The 13,982-nt window shown below is 36.1% G+C and overlaps 1 protein-coding gene across 1 annotated transcript; it reads right to left on the bottom strand.

Annotated features, from left to right (window-relative positions):
* Nucleotides 1–1,502: 1,502 nt before the first annotated feature.
* LOC123535658 (carboxylesterase 1C-like) lies at nt 1,503–4,587 on the bottom strand. Its single transcript, XM_045318401.2, has 2 exons — nt 2,819–4,587; nt 1,503–2,161 (listed from the first exon to the last, which is right to left on the bottom strand). The coding sequence occupies exons 1-2, from the start codon at nt 4,378–4,380 to the stop codon at nt 1,900–1,902; spliced, it is 1,824 nt and encodes a 607-aa protein (XP_045174336.2). The 5' UTR covers nt 4,381–4,587; the 3' UTR covers nt 1,503–1,899.
* Between the last annotated feature and the right edge of the window lie 9,395 nt (nt 4,588–13,982).

The following is a 13,982-nucleotide window of genomic DNA, read 5'->3' on the forward strand; positions in this document are numbered from 1 at the left end:
ACATTATCTGACAATTTTCAAATCGGGGTAATATTTACAAAAATGTTTCAAAAGAAGTATTTATGAAAAAAAGTAGAAAATATAGACAGAAAAAAAGAAAGAGTATATATGCATGAAACATATGTGCAAGTTATTTAAAAACAGAAGAAGAAAAATGGGGAATATGGGGGAAACTGATTGACAAAACAAAAAAAAATAGTAATGAAAAATCACATTGATTTCAATAATTCTTAGTAGACAGTTATGGTTAGCTCTATTAACATAACATCGGAAATAGCAAGTACTTACTTTTTTTTAGTATTTTAGTATTATAAAAGATAATATTTTGGCAGGTTAGGAAATATTTTACTTTGTTTTTTTTAAATTCTGCTGTTAATATTAGCTTACTCATCTATCGTTCCGATGACTTGAAACCAATTCTTTTCAAATTCAGATATCTTATTTAGATGGAATAAAGTTTAGTCCAATGTCATGTAACCATGCAGTTAAGATATTGATGGTTCGGCGAAGGGTTTAGTTATATTTGTTTTTAACTTAAACCTTTATCCCTGTCTCATATTTTAAATAAAGCACACACTTATTTTTCATCAAAGTTTGTGACGATAAATAAACCAGATAATCGCCTGGCCCCAATTTCACGAAAAAACTTAAGTAATTACTTAGTTAAGTATGTTATTTTAAAATTGTGCTGTTGCTTAAGTTAGTGTTGTTTAATGTTGATTTTTTTCTTTAACAATGTATTTATAGCTATATTCTACTGTGGTTAGTAGAATTTGTCTGCAGTAAGTATATTTCTTATTTCGATTATCCATTTTCTTTTAAATTCAGAATTGATGTGTTTTGATATATGAAATAGTCATATACGGCTCTGATATAGATAAAAAAGTGACTGAGTATGCATAAAGGGCAAAAACAAGCACTTGAGATAACAGACTTAGCTAAGCAATTACTTAAGTTTTTTTTTGTGAAATTGATGCCAGGTCTTTGAAACCCCGCTTGAGATATGGAATGGAAGCGTTCAGCCGTTAACCCGTGGAAGGTCGACATTATACCCATATACATGTCCGTACTTAGTGTTACCAGGGCTATTCCTCTACTTTTACAGCTGGAAAGGTTGTACTGACATTAAAGTAAAGTTTATGTAATGTCACAAATTAAAGCAACAACTATGGACTACGAAAAATGGTACAATTGTAGCGAGATAATGGGTAGATATACATATATACCCAAAATGACCAAGATACGGAAAACAGAACGATTCGCTTTAAGTTTTTTGTGTGTGTTGAGGAATGAAGTCCTTTCAAAATTTTATTCAAATCTGTAAGTAGTATTTGGTTTAAAGCTTCATTATGCTTTAAATTTTCATCTTAAAAACAGATGAACCAGCTTTCCGAATAGATGTTATGCGAAATTACATTAATAGAAAAACACTACTTTAAATACTGCACATGAACTGTTATAGCTAGATCCATATAGGGAGGGAATAAAAACAATAGATTCAATAAAACATTCTAGTATATGCAGAAATATTCAAACCTTTGCCAAGTGTTACAAAAACTAATTATAACAAATAGGATTTAGCAAGAAATTAATGTATTTTGTGTTCATAAGAGAAAATGTGGCTGCCACATTTTAAACAAAAACATTATGAGCGTTTAAACTCGAAGAGATTTTGCAGTATCCCTGTAAAGTATAAAAATCCTGTGATGTTAAAGAAGTGTAAACAGTCTGAAATAAAGATCAAAGTCCACACTCTTCATGATTCGTATGTGAAATTCAAACTGCTTGGCTTTCCCAACCTGTTTTATTTCTTCGTGTATTTTATATCTATTTATGTCTAAATGATGAAAATATTTTTTTTCAACCGAGCACATTGGAATGAGGCCCTTTCGAGAAAGTTTATACTGCCATCAATGCGCATGCATATACAAAGACTATGCTTAACATTTCAACTGTTCCGGTACTTGCTGACGAGATAGGTCCTGAATCGGAGCATTCTGCTACCGCGGACCTTTTGATCGAAGGTATCAATTCCCGCCAAAAGTCTGTTTCTCGTGCATATAAATATTGTCCAACATTGTCAGTCCTATCTATTTTCATGTATTTCTGATCTGTGATATTGTAGGTTGGCCAATTGTCCCCACGTTGTCCGTTTGGGTTCCTGCAAAAAAAGAATATCAAATAGTACACAGTTTTTCATCATGATAAGAAATTAAGCAGAGAAAAACATCCTGTTCTTTATGCCGCGGCGGAGCTACAGTTCACAGAATACAGTCAAACAAGTGCTAAGACCACCTCCATATAAAGGCCACAACTATAAAACCTGCTTGTACAGGCCATTATTTTCTCGTGCTATCACGTATATCTTAGGTAAGATCGACCATTTTATGAGGTTAGTCCTGGAAAGAGACAAATTTAAATGCAGTGTATAGCGATCCACTAGCAGTTGCTTTTTTAAGAAACTAGCTATAAACAACTGACACCGATAACCACTGTCTGTGATGGGATTATGCATGCATGTTAAAATAGCAAAAAAATATCATTCCCCTACCGGACTGAACAGAAGAATTTGGATAAACTGATATTTATGTGCCAGTTGAACACATAGGTCAAGGAACGTACCCAAAGTCGCTTCTCACTCAATTATTGTTTTTGTTTATTTCAGTGAAGAATTTTTAAAACCATAAACACAATTATTTATTCGTTGGAACAACCTACTCCGATAAAGAAGCGGCCAGTGTCGTGATTGACTTGGCTCTAGCTTTTGGACTTTTGGATCTCAATATAGCACTATATAGTAAGCCATTTTATTACTTACCCATATTTTGCAAAAGCTGTCCAGTAACCTATCAATCTCTCAGACAGTTCCTTTTCCCAGCCTTCTGGTAGAATCACGGTCATATTCTTAGCAAGCTTTGGAAACTGGAAGCCAAACAACGGAGCAAGCTCGTCTCCGTGGGCGGAAGCTTGTACCCAGCGTGGCGACGCAATAGCATGTCCATTCATGGCTGCTTCGAAATGGTAAAGATAGCTGCTGGTGTTTGTGCTATGAGCATGGAGCCTTGAGTACTCTATGGCAGGAACCCCCATATAAATATCACCGTTCATTTTTGAAAACTGATGTAACAAATAAACTGGATCGTCCGGTGCTCTCCAGTCTGTATATTCTTGGGCGATAACACCCTTTACAACATCCGGTATCTCGGTGTCCGGCCCGAACACTATTGGATACATACTTGGAATATGGACAGAATTCATACTTTCACGCGAAATGTTAAATGTGTCTTCGAAACCACCCGGAAGACCCATTACCCAAAGCGACCCTTCGTCAGTGTTGAATCCGTTTATCAAATTTAGTGATCGTAAAAACTGCACCTCATCTGACAAACCATCAATATCTTTGAGCAGTTCCAGTGGGTTTCTTTTTAGAAATTCTCCGTCAATTGTGGTAAAAAAAGAATATAAATCGCGTCCCTCCATAGGAGAGTTCATTAAAGTGTTAGCTAGTGTTTCTACAAATTTCTCAGCGCTCGTTTCTTGAAAACATTTCAGTATGCTTTCTTTTGATTTCATACTCGTTGTATTGCATTTCATTTTTTCTGCCATTAACATAGCCAGGTTTATATTTTCAGATCTCATTACTTGGGTTAATAAAGAGATTGTTCCACTTTCAGTGATCACCCCTCGAAAAAGCATATGATTTTCAGGATACATAGATTGGAGAGTCACACTTGTTGACCCTGCGGATTGCCCAAAGATTGTGATCCTTTCCGGGTCACCACCAAATGAATGAATGTTATCACTGACCCATTTAAAGGCTATATGTTGATCCCAGTGACCCATGTTTCCCGGTGCACTAGGCGTATCCATATCAAGAAATCCAAACAACCAAAGTCTATAATTGATGGTAACCACTATGACATTTCCAACAGATGCGAGAGTATCCGCCGGATATTGTTTCGCACTTCCAGTTACAAGTCCCCCGCCATGAACGAAGATCATCACAGCATGTCTGGAAGAGTTATCAGGGGTCTGTTCAGGAACAAAAACATTAAGAAACAGACAATCTTCGCTTTGGTCGGGTTCATTTCCCATCGGGTCGTACTGGACACATGAATGTCCAAAGCTCTTTGCCTGTAAAGTGTTGTTTGTAAAATTTCCGTATGGTGCAGGTTTCTGGAAGCGCAAGTTTCCGACTGGAGGTTTCGCAAAAGGTAATCCAAGGTACCTGGAAACATTGTAGGTAACTCCATTGAATACGAATGTATATTGAATTCCAGTCACAGTTCCGAGTTTTGTTTCCACGACTGGTCCATCGGATCGAACATAATGCGCTATAAATATTAAACTTAGGCCTACTGCTTGCAAGATGTGCGGCATATTTCAGCTACTATACATTAAAGAGGATAAATTTATAAAATCTGTATTTTGTTTAACAGGTATGTCCTTTTATAGTTTGATTTTGAGAGTTCAGTTTATAGACTCGTCTGCCGAATAGGGAAATCAGCCAAATTTACTTTGCCTTATTTACGCAAAAAAACGCTATCCTACTGAATCACTGTACCTAAATAACGGACCGTTCCAACTTAATACTAAAACTACCGAACTATGAAATGTGACCTCGGGGGGCATTTCTTCTGTTGTACTGGTTACTCCGTAAATGTTCGTAATAATGTGCCGTGATTAGTACGAATCAAGAGAGCAACCACGCTATTTATGAATGGTGTCATGATTATCGTTACAAACAAACAAAGCATTTTGTCGGTTGTTTTGAATTAGATGCAGAGAAGTACGAATATTGAATAGTTTAACTATTGTTCTAGTAACTGAACCGTTCGGGAAGCAAAGTGGCTTCTTTCGAAAGGTAATAAGATGATACATGTTTAAATAAAATACATTGTATTTTTCTTAGATTCTTCGAAATCAAAGGTAGAATTTAACTTTTAGCACCCAAGGATTCTTGATTTTAGTAAAATGTATACTCTTATTTCTATTAAAAAAAAACATAGGACAATATATATGAGGTAGCCTATATGAAGTACATCTAGCGTAATACTACTGTAAATATTTGATATTGTGATCTATGTGTTCAAAACATCGAAAGGAATACACCCGTTTGTTTATTTTACCTTATTTGGGAAAGAGGTATTCAATGTATGGTTAGTCAGACAGAGGGTAAAAATTAGCATAGTCACATAGGTTAAAAATTAGCATAGTCACAAAGGTTAAAAATTAGCATAGTCGCAGAGGGTAGAATTTAGTACAAGTTGAAACTGATCAAATTTTAACTAGAGAATATTTTCGAGACCGCATATGGTATGTTAGTTCAATAAACTGTAAAAGTCATATAACGAAGCCAGATTTTATCTATATAATTAGGCCCGTTAATCGATATATTCTAAAATTACAGTATCGAATGTCTTTGTACATCAATTTTAAAGGTACTGAACTCCAGATTTTGGCTAAAGGACTAAACTTTCCTTAAGATTGAAGTGTGGCCATATTGTGAACATTGGAACAAAGGTTTTTGTTTCTGAATTATTTCTAAATGCTAATCAAGAGAAAAAAACATGTCTGTGTCGGCAATCGAACCCGGGTTACCTTGGCAACAGGGTTGTAGTAATGCTAGTGCTAATGCATTAGTAATGCATTTTTTCTTCTCCAAATAATGCCAGGTAATGATTAATGCCACAATTTCAGCATTAAAAATTATGCTAATTTTATGCCAATGTTAGACGTATGCTGTTATTTACACGGGTTATAGCAGTTCTCTAATATAAATAGAAAACGATAACGAAACATTATCGGAAAAGTCAATTATGTCCTTTTTAGTAATCCAGGGTTTACTTTATGGCAAATCATAGTCCATACAATTTAGAAGTAGTATAGAGACCGTACCATAGCTCTTTGCATACTTTGATTTTTCAAACTAAAGTGATTTTTACAAGTGCACCGGTTACGATAAAAAAATGTAAACAACGGACTCTGTCTATGAAACTTTGAAATGAATGAATGACAGTCGATCTTAGTCATAATACTGATTGACAGTGAATGCTAATGACTCCATGTGTTGCAGAAAGGTATTTAGTTTGTAACTGTAATTTCCCATCAATTGAAATCCTCTCAAAACTGGTAAAATAATTACTTATATTTGGCCAAAACTCACCGTCTTTGCCGTTCGACAGCTGCAAAAAGGGCAAATATAAAAGATTCAGTGTAAGTAATATTTCACTGGTACTACCAGTTAGTAAGTTCATACTCTGAACAACACGTCAGAGAAATTTGGGCAGATTTGACCGATTATGACGTTGGCAGCATTAGATTTTATTTTTTCTTTACACAAAAATTGCCGTTAGGTAACAAAGCGAATACGCCGATAATCCGGAGTTCACCGATTATTGTTCCAGTTCACGCAATGTAATCCAGCAATTAAACTGCATAGCTATTAGCTACTGCTGTTATAGGGAAGTGGTAGAGTGTCTGCCTTAGGTGTGAGAGGTCCTGGGTTCGAGTCCCAGTTAGAGCTTAACTATTTAGATTCTGCTAAAGCATTGTTTTGCTGTTAATAGACTGTTCCAGATGTTCTAAATTTTTAGCACACAGTATCATGGATCATTATTTAGCAATCCAGATCAAAGTTGAATGTTAAATCAAATGCACCCAATTAGAAAATATTGACTATATTATGTCCCTTTGATGTTTATGCTCTCCATGTTCAAGAAGAGTTACGTTTTCTTGATCACAAAATTTTCGTTAACATGAAAATATTAAATGCTCATAACTCCACACCTCTGGTTAAAATATTGTCTATATTTCTGTTTTTGAGAAATATATGGACCTTTGTCTTCATTTCAAAGCTTTTTAACTTCAAACCTGTGATTTGAAAAACTTAGGTACTATCTCTAATTAGTAACATTGACAACAAAGACCGTGCGCGAGTAGTAGAGAGTTGTATGTGTTATTAGGGATCCGGACATTTGCCCCCTATGACATTTGCCCCCCCCCCCCATAATGTAGTGGACTGCTGGACATTTGCCCCCCAGTTGAAATGGTAGATAGGACATTTTCCCCCAGTGCTTATTTCTGAAACGGACATTTGCCCCCCCCTCCCTTATTATTTTTGTCCCCTAGTGATTATAACTCAATAATAGGCTATTAGTAACTTAACACCTGAATGTAATTAACATATTCATCAAATTTTTATCAATAAAATAGGGGTTTTTTTTACTGAAAGTTGCCTTTAAGACTAATTTTGATAATAAAACAACATGAAACACTGTATATCTACTGGCACATAGGATAAAAATATGGGGGGGGGGGGGGGGGGGGGGGCAAATGTCCATTCTAGAAATAAGAAGTGGGGGGGGGGGCAAATGTCCTATCTGCCATTTCAACTGGGGTGGGGGGCCAAATGTCCGGTAGTACATTTTTTCATTGAGGGGAAAATGTCCTGGCGGGGCGAGGGGGTCGGCAAATATCCTACAACCGTTTTATTAAACTGTCTAATGGTATAATTGCTTTTTTCAGTGTACATCTGAAAGATTTTGAACTATACAGTTAAAATCAGGGACAGCTCCTAATACAAAGTTATAATAGCTATTAAAGTGTGACATAATTAGTTTTGTTAACCAAAAATATCAAACAGAATCTATTGTTATCTTTTGACACCATTTTATCACTTTATTCTGGTATGCCAGGTATGCGGCCTACGGAGAAAATAAGGTCTGCGTATTGGCGGCAAGGGCCAAATAGGAGAGATCGTGTTTGTATACAAATCCGTTGTATTTTCTATTTTTAGAACTGATAAGACAAGGTCGGGTGGGCAGACGCCGAGCGTCCATGTTTTATTTTGTAAACACTGATGTTTTTTCTAACGGCTTAAACTTTCTTAAAACACAAATGATATCGATATTTTTTTGATAAATGGAAAGGATATAAAACAAGCAATTTATTGATTACTTTTAATTATCATTTCGAAATAAAATGGATTAATTATGAACGCTTAACCTACTGTGTTTTTTTTTGTGTTTTTTTTTTAAATTTTGGAGCATCGTAACGCCGCTGTTAAAATCATATCTCATTTAAAATGGTTTTTCATTTTAAAAAGATATTCAAACAAGAAAATATGAAAATCGTAACCCTTTCCAACAGTGTCTATATGTTTTTTCTTAAATAATTCTTTTACAAATATATAAAATTATTTTATAATTATGTCTCATCATTGCTGGATTTTTTTATTAAAAATAGTTTGTTTGTTTGTTTTGGGTTTAACGCCGTTTTTCAACAGTATTTCAGTCATGTATACGGCGGGCAGTTAACCTAACCAGTGTTCCTGGATTCTGTACCAGTACAAACCTGTTCTCCGCAAGTAACTGCCAACTTCCCCACATGAATCAGAGGTGGAGGACTACTGATTTCAGACACAATGTCGTTTATCAAATAGTCACGGAGAACATACGCCCCGCCCGATGATCGAACTCGCGACCCCGCGATCCGTAGGCCGACGCTCTACCTACTGAGCTAAGCGGGCGGGTAAATAGACGAAAATGCATGCAGGAACCTAGCTTTCATAAATAATGAATTATGTGTATTTTGAACAATGATGTCTCTTTATTGCTGGCTTTTATCATAAATAAAAGAAACTGTATTTAGGCCACACAAAGGGAATTGTATATTCCCAAATCACATTTCTTATACTATCATCATAATTTTATGCAATTAATGAAGTTTTTCGGCGTGCCGTATTAAGCACGATTTTATGACCTCGTATGACCTTATGCCGCCTAATTATGTACCAATCGGATTGCTTGGTAAGGTATTCTCGGTATTTTCAGCCATAATGAGAGATTTTGTAAGAGTGGCGCTGATTGGAGGAAAGGCTGAAAATGCTTCACTCTGAGTCATGTGTGACACTGTAGGGATAATACACGTTTTTTGTGTATTAACGTCTGTAGGAGCCCGCGGGATTGTTCGTAACCGAGACCGAAGGTCGAGGTCACAGACATATCCCAAGGGCTTCTGCAGGCGTTAATACAAAAAACAAACGTGTATTGTCGCTATTCTTGCATAAAAAACATTTCACGACGACTACGACTAAATGCATTGTTTTCATGTGTGATGACTTGACGATTCCGGTACATTTTTTATTTACCATTCTTGTTGTTCTTGGAAACGGTAAACATGTTTTAAATATCCATAACCGGGGCACACATAACAACAACACTACTAAAAGCGTGATTTGAAGGTTTTTGAGCATCTTATTTTTATTTTTAGTTATTACAAACGTTACATTACATATAATTTTGCATATAACTAAAAATATGATAAACAGGAACACAATTATTTTAAGAATAACAACTTTACATTCGAATTATTTTGAGTACGAACAAACAGAGTGCGGATGAGTACGAAGCTAGTGACTAGCTTTCGAGGTTTATTATATGAATTCTGCGAAAAATCAGGTAAAAACAAACCGACTGATACTAACAAAAATCATTAATATAATACCTAAAAACGGGCAATAACACAAGTTACACGCGATACTTATTTATTCACAGTTATTTACAATAACTGAACAGACGCTTTGTAAAGGGAGTAAACTCTAACAGAAGCTAGTGCGTACATTAATGGGGCAGTACGTTTAGGGTTGGAAACTGATAAAGCTAAACATACAATGGATTACATTGTATCTATAATGCTACAAGAAGAGGTTATTATGGAAGAAACAAGATGCAGATGCCAAATATCAGTCTGCGCAGAAATACATACATACGTCCCTGGCAAAGCATTTCAAAAATAAAAATCATGTATTAACAGCACGTGAATTGCCTTGTTTGCACACGATTTTTCTCCCGTTTGTACATGGGCGGATCCAGTGAAAAAAGTAGTTTTTATGCAAGAATGAGTGAAAAACAACGCGTTCGTCATCTATAATCTCTGTAAGTACAGCACCATCGGGTTGTATCTGTACCACTTGAACAGGTGTGCGTAACCAAATATTCATCTGCCTATCCGGACATATTTCTGTTTTGTTAAGTTTTCTTTCCTAAAGTTTTGTTTTTACAAAAAGGTTATTAGTTTTATTCAGTCATTAACTCTTACCATGCATTACAGCAACAATTTCTAACCATTGCAAATCATTACTAACCTGCAACAACATGTCCGATACTGTTAAATTTCTGGAATTGTTGGAAGCAACATGAACCCTTACCCTACTTCAGCTTATTATCAAATTTGTCTATCATTCGGAATATGTATAGTACTGTTTTCATAATTATCTTTCCGGTGAAAACAGTACTGTACATATTCTGAATGATAGACAAATTTGACAATAAGCTGAAGTAGGGTAAGGGTTCATGTTGCTTCCAACAATTCCAGAAATAAAGTATAGAACGTACATGTATTTCAATATTGTTTGCTTACTGTTACCATCTTTTAAGCACCAAAGGCCCAAAGTGAGCTTTTGTGATTGTTTGGTGTCCGTCGTGTGTCCCTCCACAATTTCTAAACACAGTCTTCTTCAGAACTACTGTCCTCATTTATACAAAACTTCACAGATATAAAAACCTCACCAGTTGCAGCTTAATTTGACGTGACATGTAATTTTTAAGCTAGCTTTAACATCACTGTCAGTGTTCAGCTGAAGATCTTTCTAATCAAAGAGCTATAAAAAATAAATTTTGTACTTCTTTGTTCTAATGACACACTATGAAATGTGAAATGTGTTATGTGAACTGACTTATAAGACAAGAAATATCTTTAAAAAAGATGGTCGGCGTGATGTAACTGAAGCACAAGTTACATATGGGCAGAAACCTGTATTTTAAATCTTTTGGCAATGTTGAAAGGGGTCTTCTGGTATTCACTATCAATAGTTTGTAACTGCATTTGATAAGAAGGTTCCCGCCAAGAAATAAATTATTTGCATCGGACCAGCAGTTGTGCTTTATTGTTATCAAAAGACACTGTCTCAAGAATAAATTCTCTGCGTCTGACCAGCTGTAACAGTTTATCGCCATCTGAAGAGCTATCTTTTAAGAATAATGTCTGTTCGCTGGACTAGCTACTCTGCCTTTCTATGGCCTCGCTGTCTTTGTCTCTTTGTTTCACTGAGGGACAGGTCAAATACTTACGGACAATTATACAAGATATGAGCCGTGCCACGGGAAAACCAACATAGTGGGTATGCGACCAGCAGGATCCATGCTGTTCGCTAATAGTTTCTCCAATTCCAATAGGCTTTAAAAGCGAACAGCATGGATCCTGACCAGACTGCGCGGATGCGCAGGCTGGTCTGGATCCATGCTGGTCGCATACCCACTATGTTGGTTTTCTCGTGGCACGGCTCATATACATTTTGTCAAAGGTGTTTCCATTCACTAGTAAATGGCATCTGCAGTTCAGATCGAACATATCGTGAAAATTTCTTATAATAAATACATCTCGTTTTTAACACGAACGTGAGTTGTGTAAGTTGACACATTTTTTTTTCTCTAACGTCATATAGCCTCATACCATGTGGGGGTGAGTGTAAAATTATGTTACATCGCGAAAAATTGAAGTCGGTGACCCCTAAGTATTTATGTGTCTACTAGACGTACACACATTGCGAAACAACATACCAAAATTATACGCTTTTTATCGAGCCGATTTTTATTAAACTGGATTTTAAAGAAACATTTTAAGCAAAACTTGATGTGATTTTTTACGTTCTGACGTCACAATATCGTCACTGACGTCCTAAGCGTCAATTTCATTTCACTGAATTTTATACCATTGAGTAGTATATTCTGTTTGCAAAATGAACATTATTTTGTAATTTTCATTTATATGACATTCAGAGTGCAGGGAAGGAAAAATGCCGAAAACACTCTGACCTCGGCTTTGCATTAAAAGTGACGTTAGGGGCCATGTTGAAAACACGAACAATATGGCGAAAAAGTAAAACCGGAACTCAATCGCATATATCCTGAATTTTGTACAGTATAAATTTCAGGACAATATTCGGCAAAAAAATTTGGGACGCATTCCACCATAAACAGGTACTTGACTTTCTCTTACAATTAAAATGCTCATGAACGCTGTACTTCAACATAAGCATTTTCATAAAGTAATGGTAAAAGAAAAATTCAGATATAATACAAGAAAGTCATACGTGTATTCAGCTATAGATGACCTAGGTAAACTAAAATGCTTAAATAAAAAAAAATAGTGTATGCGAAAGGTAAAGGTAAATTTTATTTACCGTCGCTTTGCGAAACAATTAACGTCATAATCTCTGTAGAGCTTTTGAGAGACCCTATTTTAAGAACAGTGTGATTATAACATGTAATGATTTACAAAATGTAATGTTAATGCTAATGCTAATGCACCCTTTTTCCTACCATCTTTACCAATACACCACAGATGACTTGAAACGCGTTTCTTTTTTCTTTGTAGTCGTACGATCTGGCGGTCAGTCCTTTAAAGGACCACACGCCTATTTTGCCTTAAAATGGCATAAATGGAACAAATTTTAAGTTTTCCTTTACCAATGACTGATGTTACTGGTTGCGAGTTTAGATATAAGCCACACTATTGTATTTGTCTCTAAAACATGTATATTTATGCATCCCCCTCTTCGAAGAAGGAGGGGTATATTGTTTTGCAGATGTCGGTCGGTCGTCGGTCGGTAGGTCGGTCAGTCGGTCGGACTTTCGGTCGGACTGTCGGTATGTAGACCAATCGATTTTCGGATAATAACTCAAGAACGCTTAGAGCTAGGATCATGGAAGTTGATAGGGTGGTTGTTCATAACTAGCAGATGGCCTGTATTGATTTTGAGATCAGTAGGTCAAAGGTCAAGGTCACAGTGACCCGGAACAGTTAAACAGTTTCCAGATGTTAACACAAGATTGCTTGGGTCTAGAATCATGAAAGTTGATAGGGAGGTTGGTCATGATCAGCAGATTTCCTCTATTCACTGTGAGGTCAATATGTCGTAGGTAAAGGTCACAGTGACCACGCACAGTTAAATGGTTTCCGGATGATAATTCAAGAATGCTTAGGTCAAGGATCATGAACGTTGATGGGATAGATGACCACTCCTATTGATTTTGAGGTCAGTAGGTCAAAGGTCAAGGTCACAATGACCCGGAACAGTTAAAAGGTTTCCAGATGATAACTCAAGAACGCTTTGACCTGAGATCAAGAAACTGGATAGGAAAGTTGATCATGATCAACTTTCGACTTCTATTGATTTTTAGGTCAGTAGATCAAAGGTCAAGGTCACAGTGACGCGGAACAATTAAATAGTTTCCGAACAATTAAATAGTTTCCGGATGATAACTCAAGAACGCTTGGATCTTGGATCATAAAAGTTCATAGGGAGGTTGTTAATAATCAGCAGATGACCCCTATTGATTTTAAGGCCAGTAGGCCAAAGGTTAAGGTCACGGTGACCCGGAACAGTTAAACCGTTTCCAGACCAATAACTTGAGAACGCTTGGGCCTATGTGTATCTTGGCCAGCAGATTTTAATGTCAATATGTCAAAGGTCACGGTCACATTGATCTAGAACAGTAGAACTTTTGTATACAGTGACCAAATAACTTCTGTTCCTTGTGCAATTATTGAATGCATTAAGTGGGGTTCGTGTTCTACGAGCTCTTGTTATAGACTGGTATTTGCTTTGTTACCAGTAGAGTGTATAAACTGTCAGATAAGGAATACAATAGTACAATTTCTTGTCTGGAGTATTCCCCCAGCAACCACTGGCTGGAATTCCTTAAAACTTCATTCCAAATAGGAGATTCACATAATTATTATCTTCATGTTTCGTTCAGATGAGTTACTGCCATTTGATTACTCAACATGAGTAAACTATAGCGCCATTATCGTCAGTGGATTCCACTTTTGTTCTTTTAATATGTAATAATGCATAATTTATTATTTCTGGGAGCATCCTACGGTTTTACTGATATATATTTTGTTTCATAAAGTTA

This window comes from Mercenaria mercenaria, chromosome 1, assembly GCF_021730395.1.
Source record: "Mercenaria mercenaria strain notata chromosome 1, MADL_Memer_1, whole genome shotgun sequence".
NCBI classification, from domain to species: Eukaryota; Metazoa; Mollusca; class Bivalvia; order Venerida; family Veneridae; genus Mercenaria; species Mercenaria mercenaria.

Excerpts from the sequence above, each read along its gene's own strand:
- LOC123535658 (XM_045318401.2), bottom strand. The coding sequence starts at position 4,380 with ATGCCGCACATCTTGCAAGCAGTAGGCCTAAGTTTAATATTTATAGCG. Across the intron at positions 2,162-2,818 it reads ACAGCTTTTGCAAAATATGG|GAACCCAAACGGACAACGTG; the intron begins GTAAGTAATAAA and ends CTTTTTTTGCAG.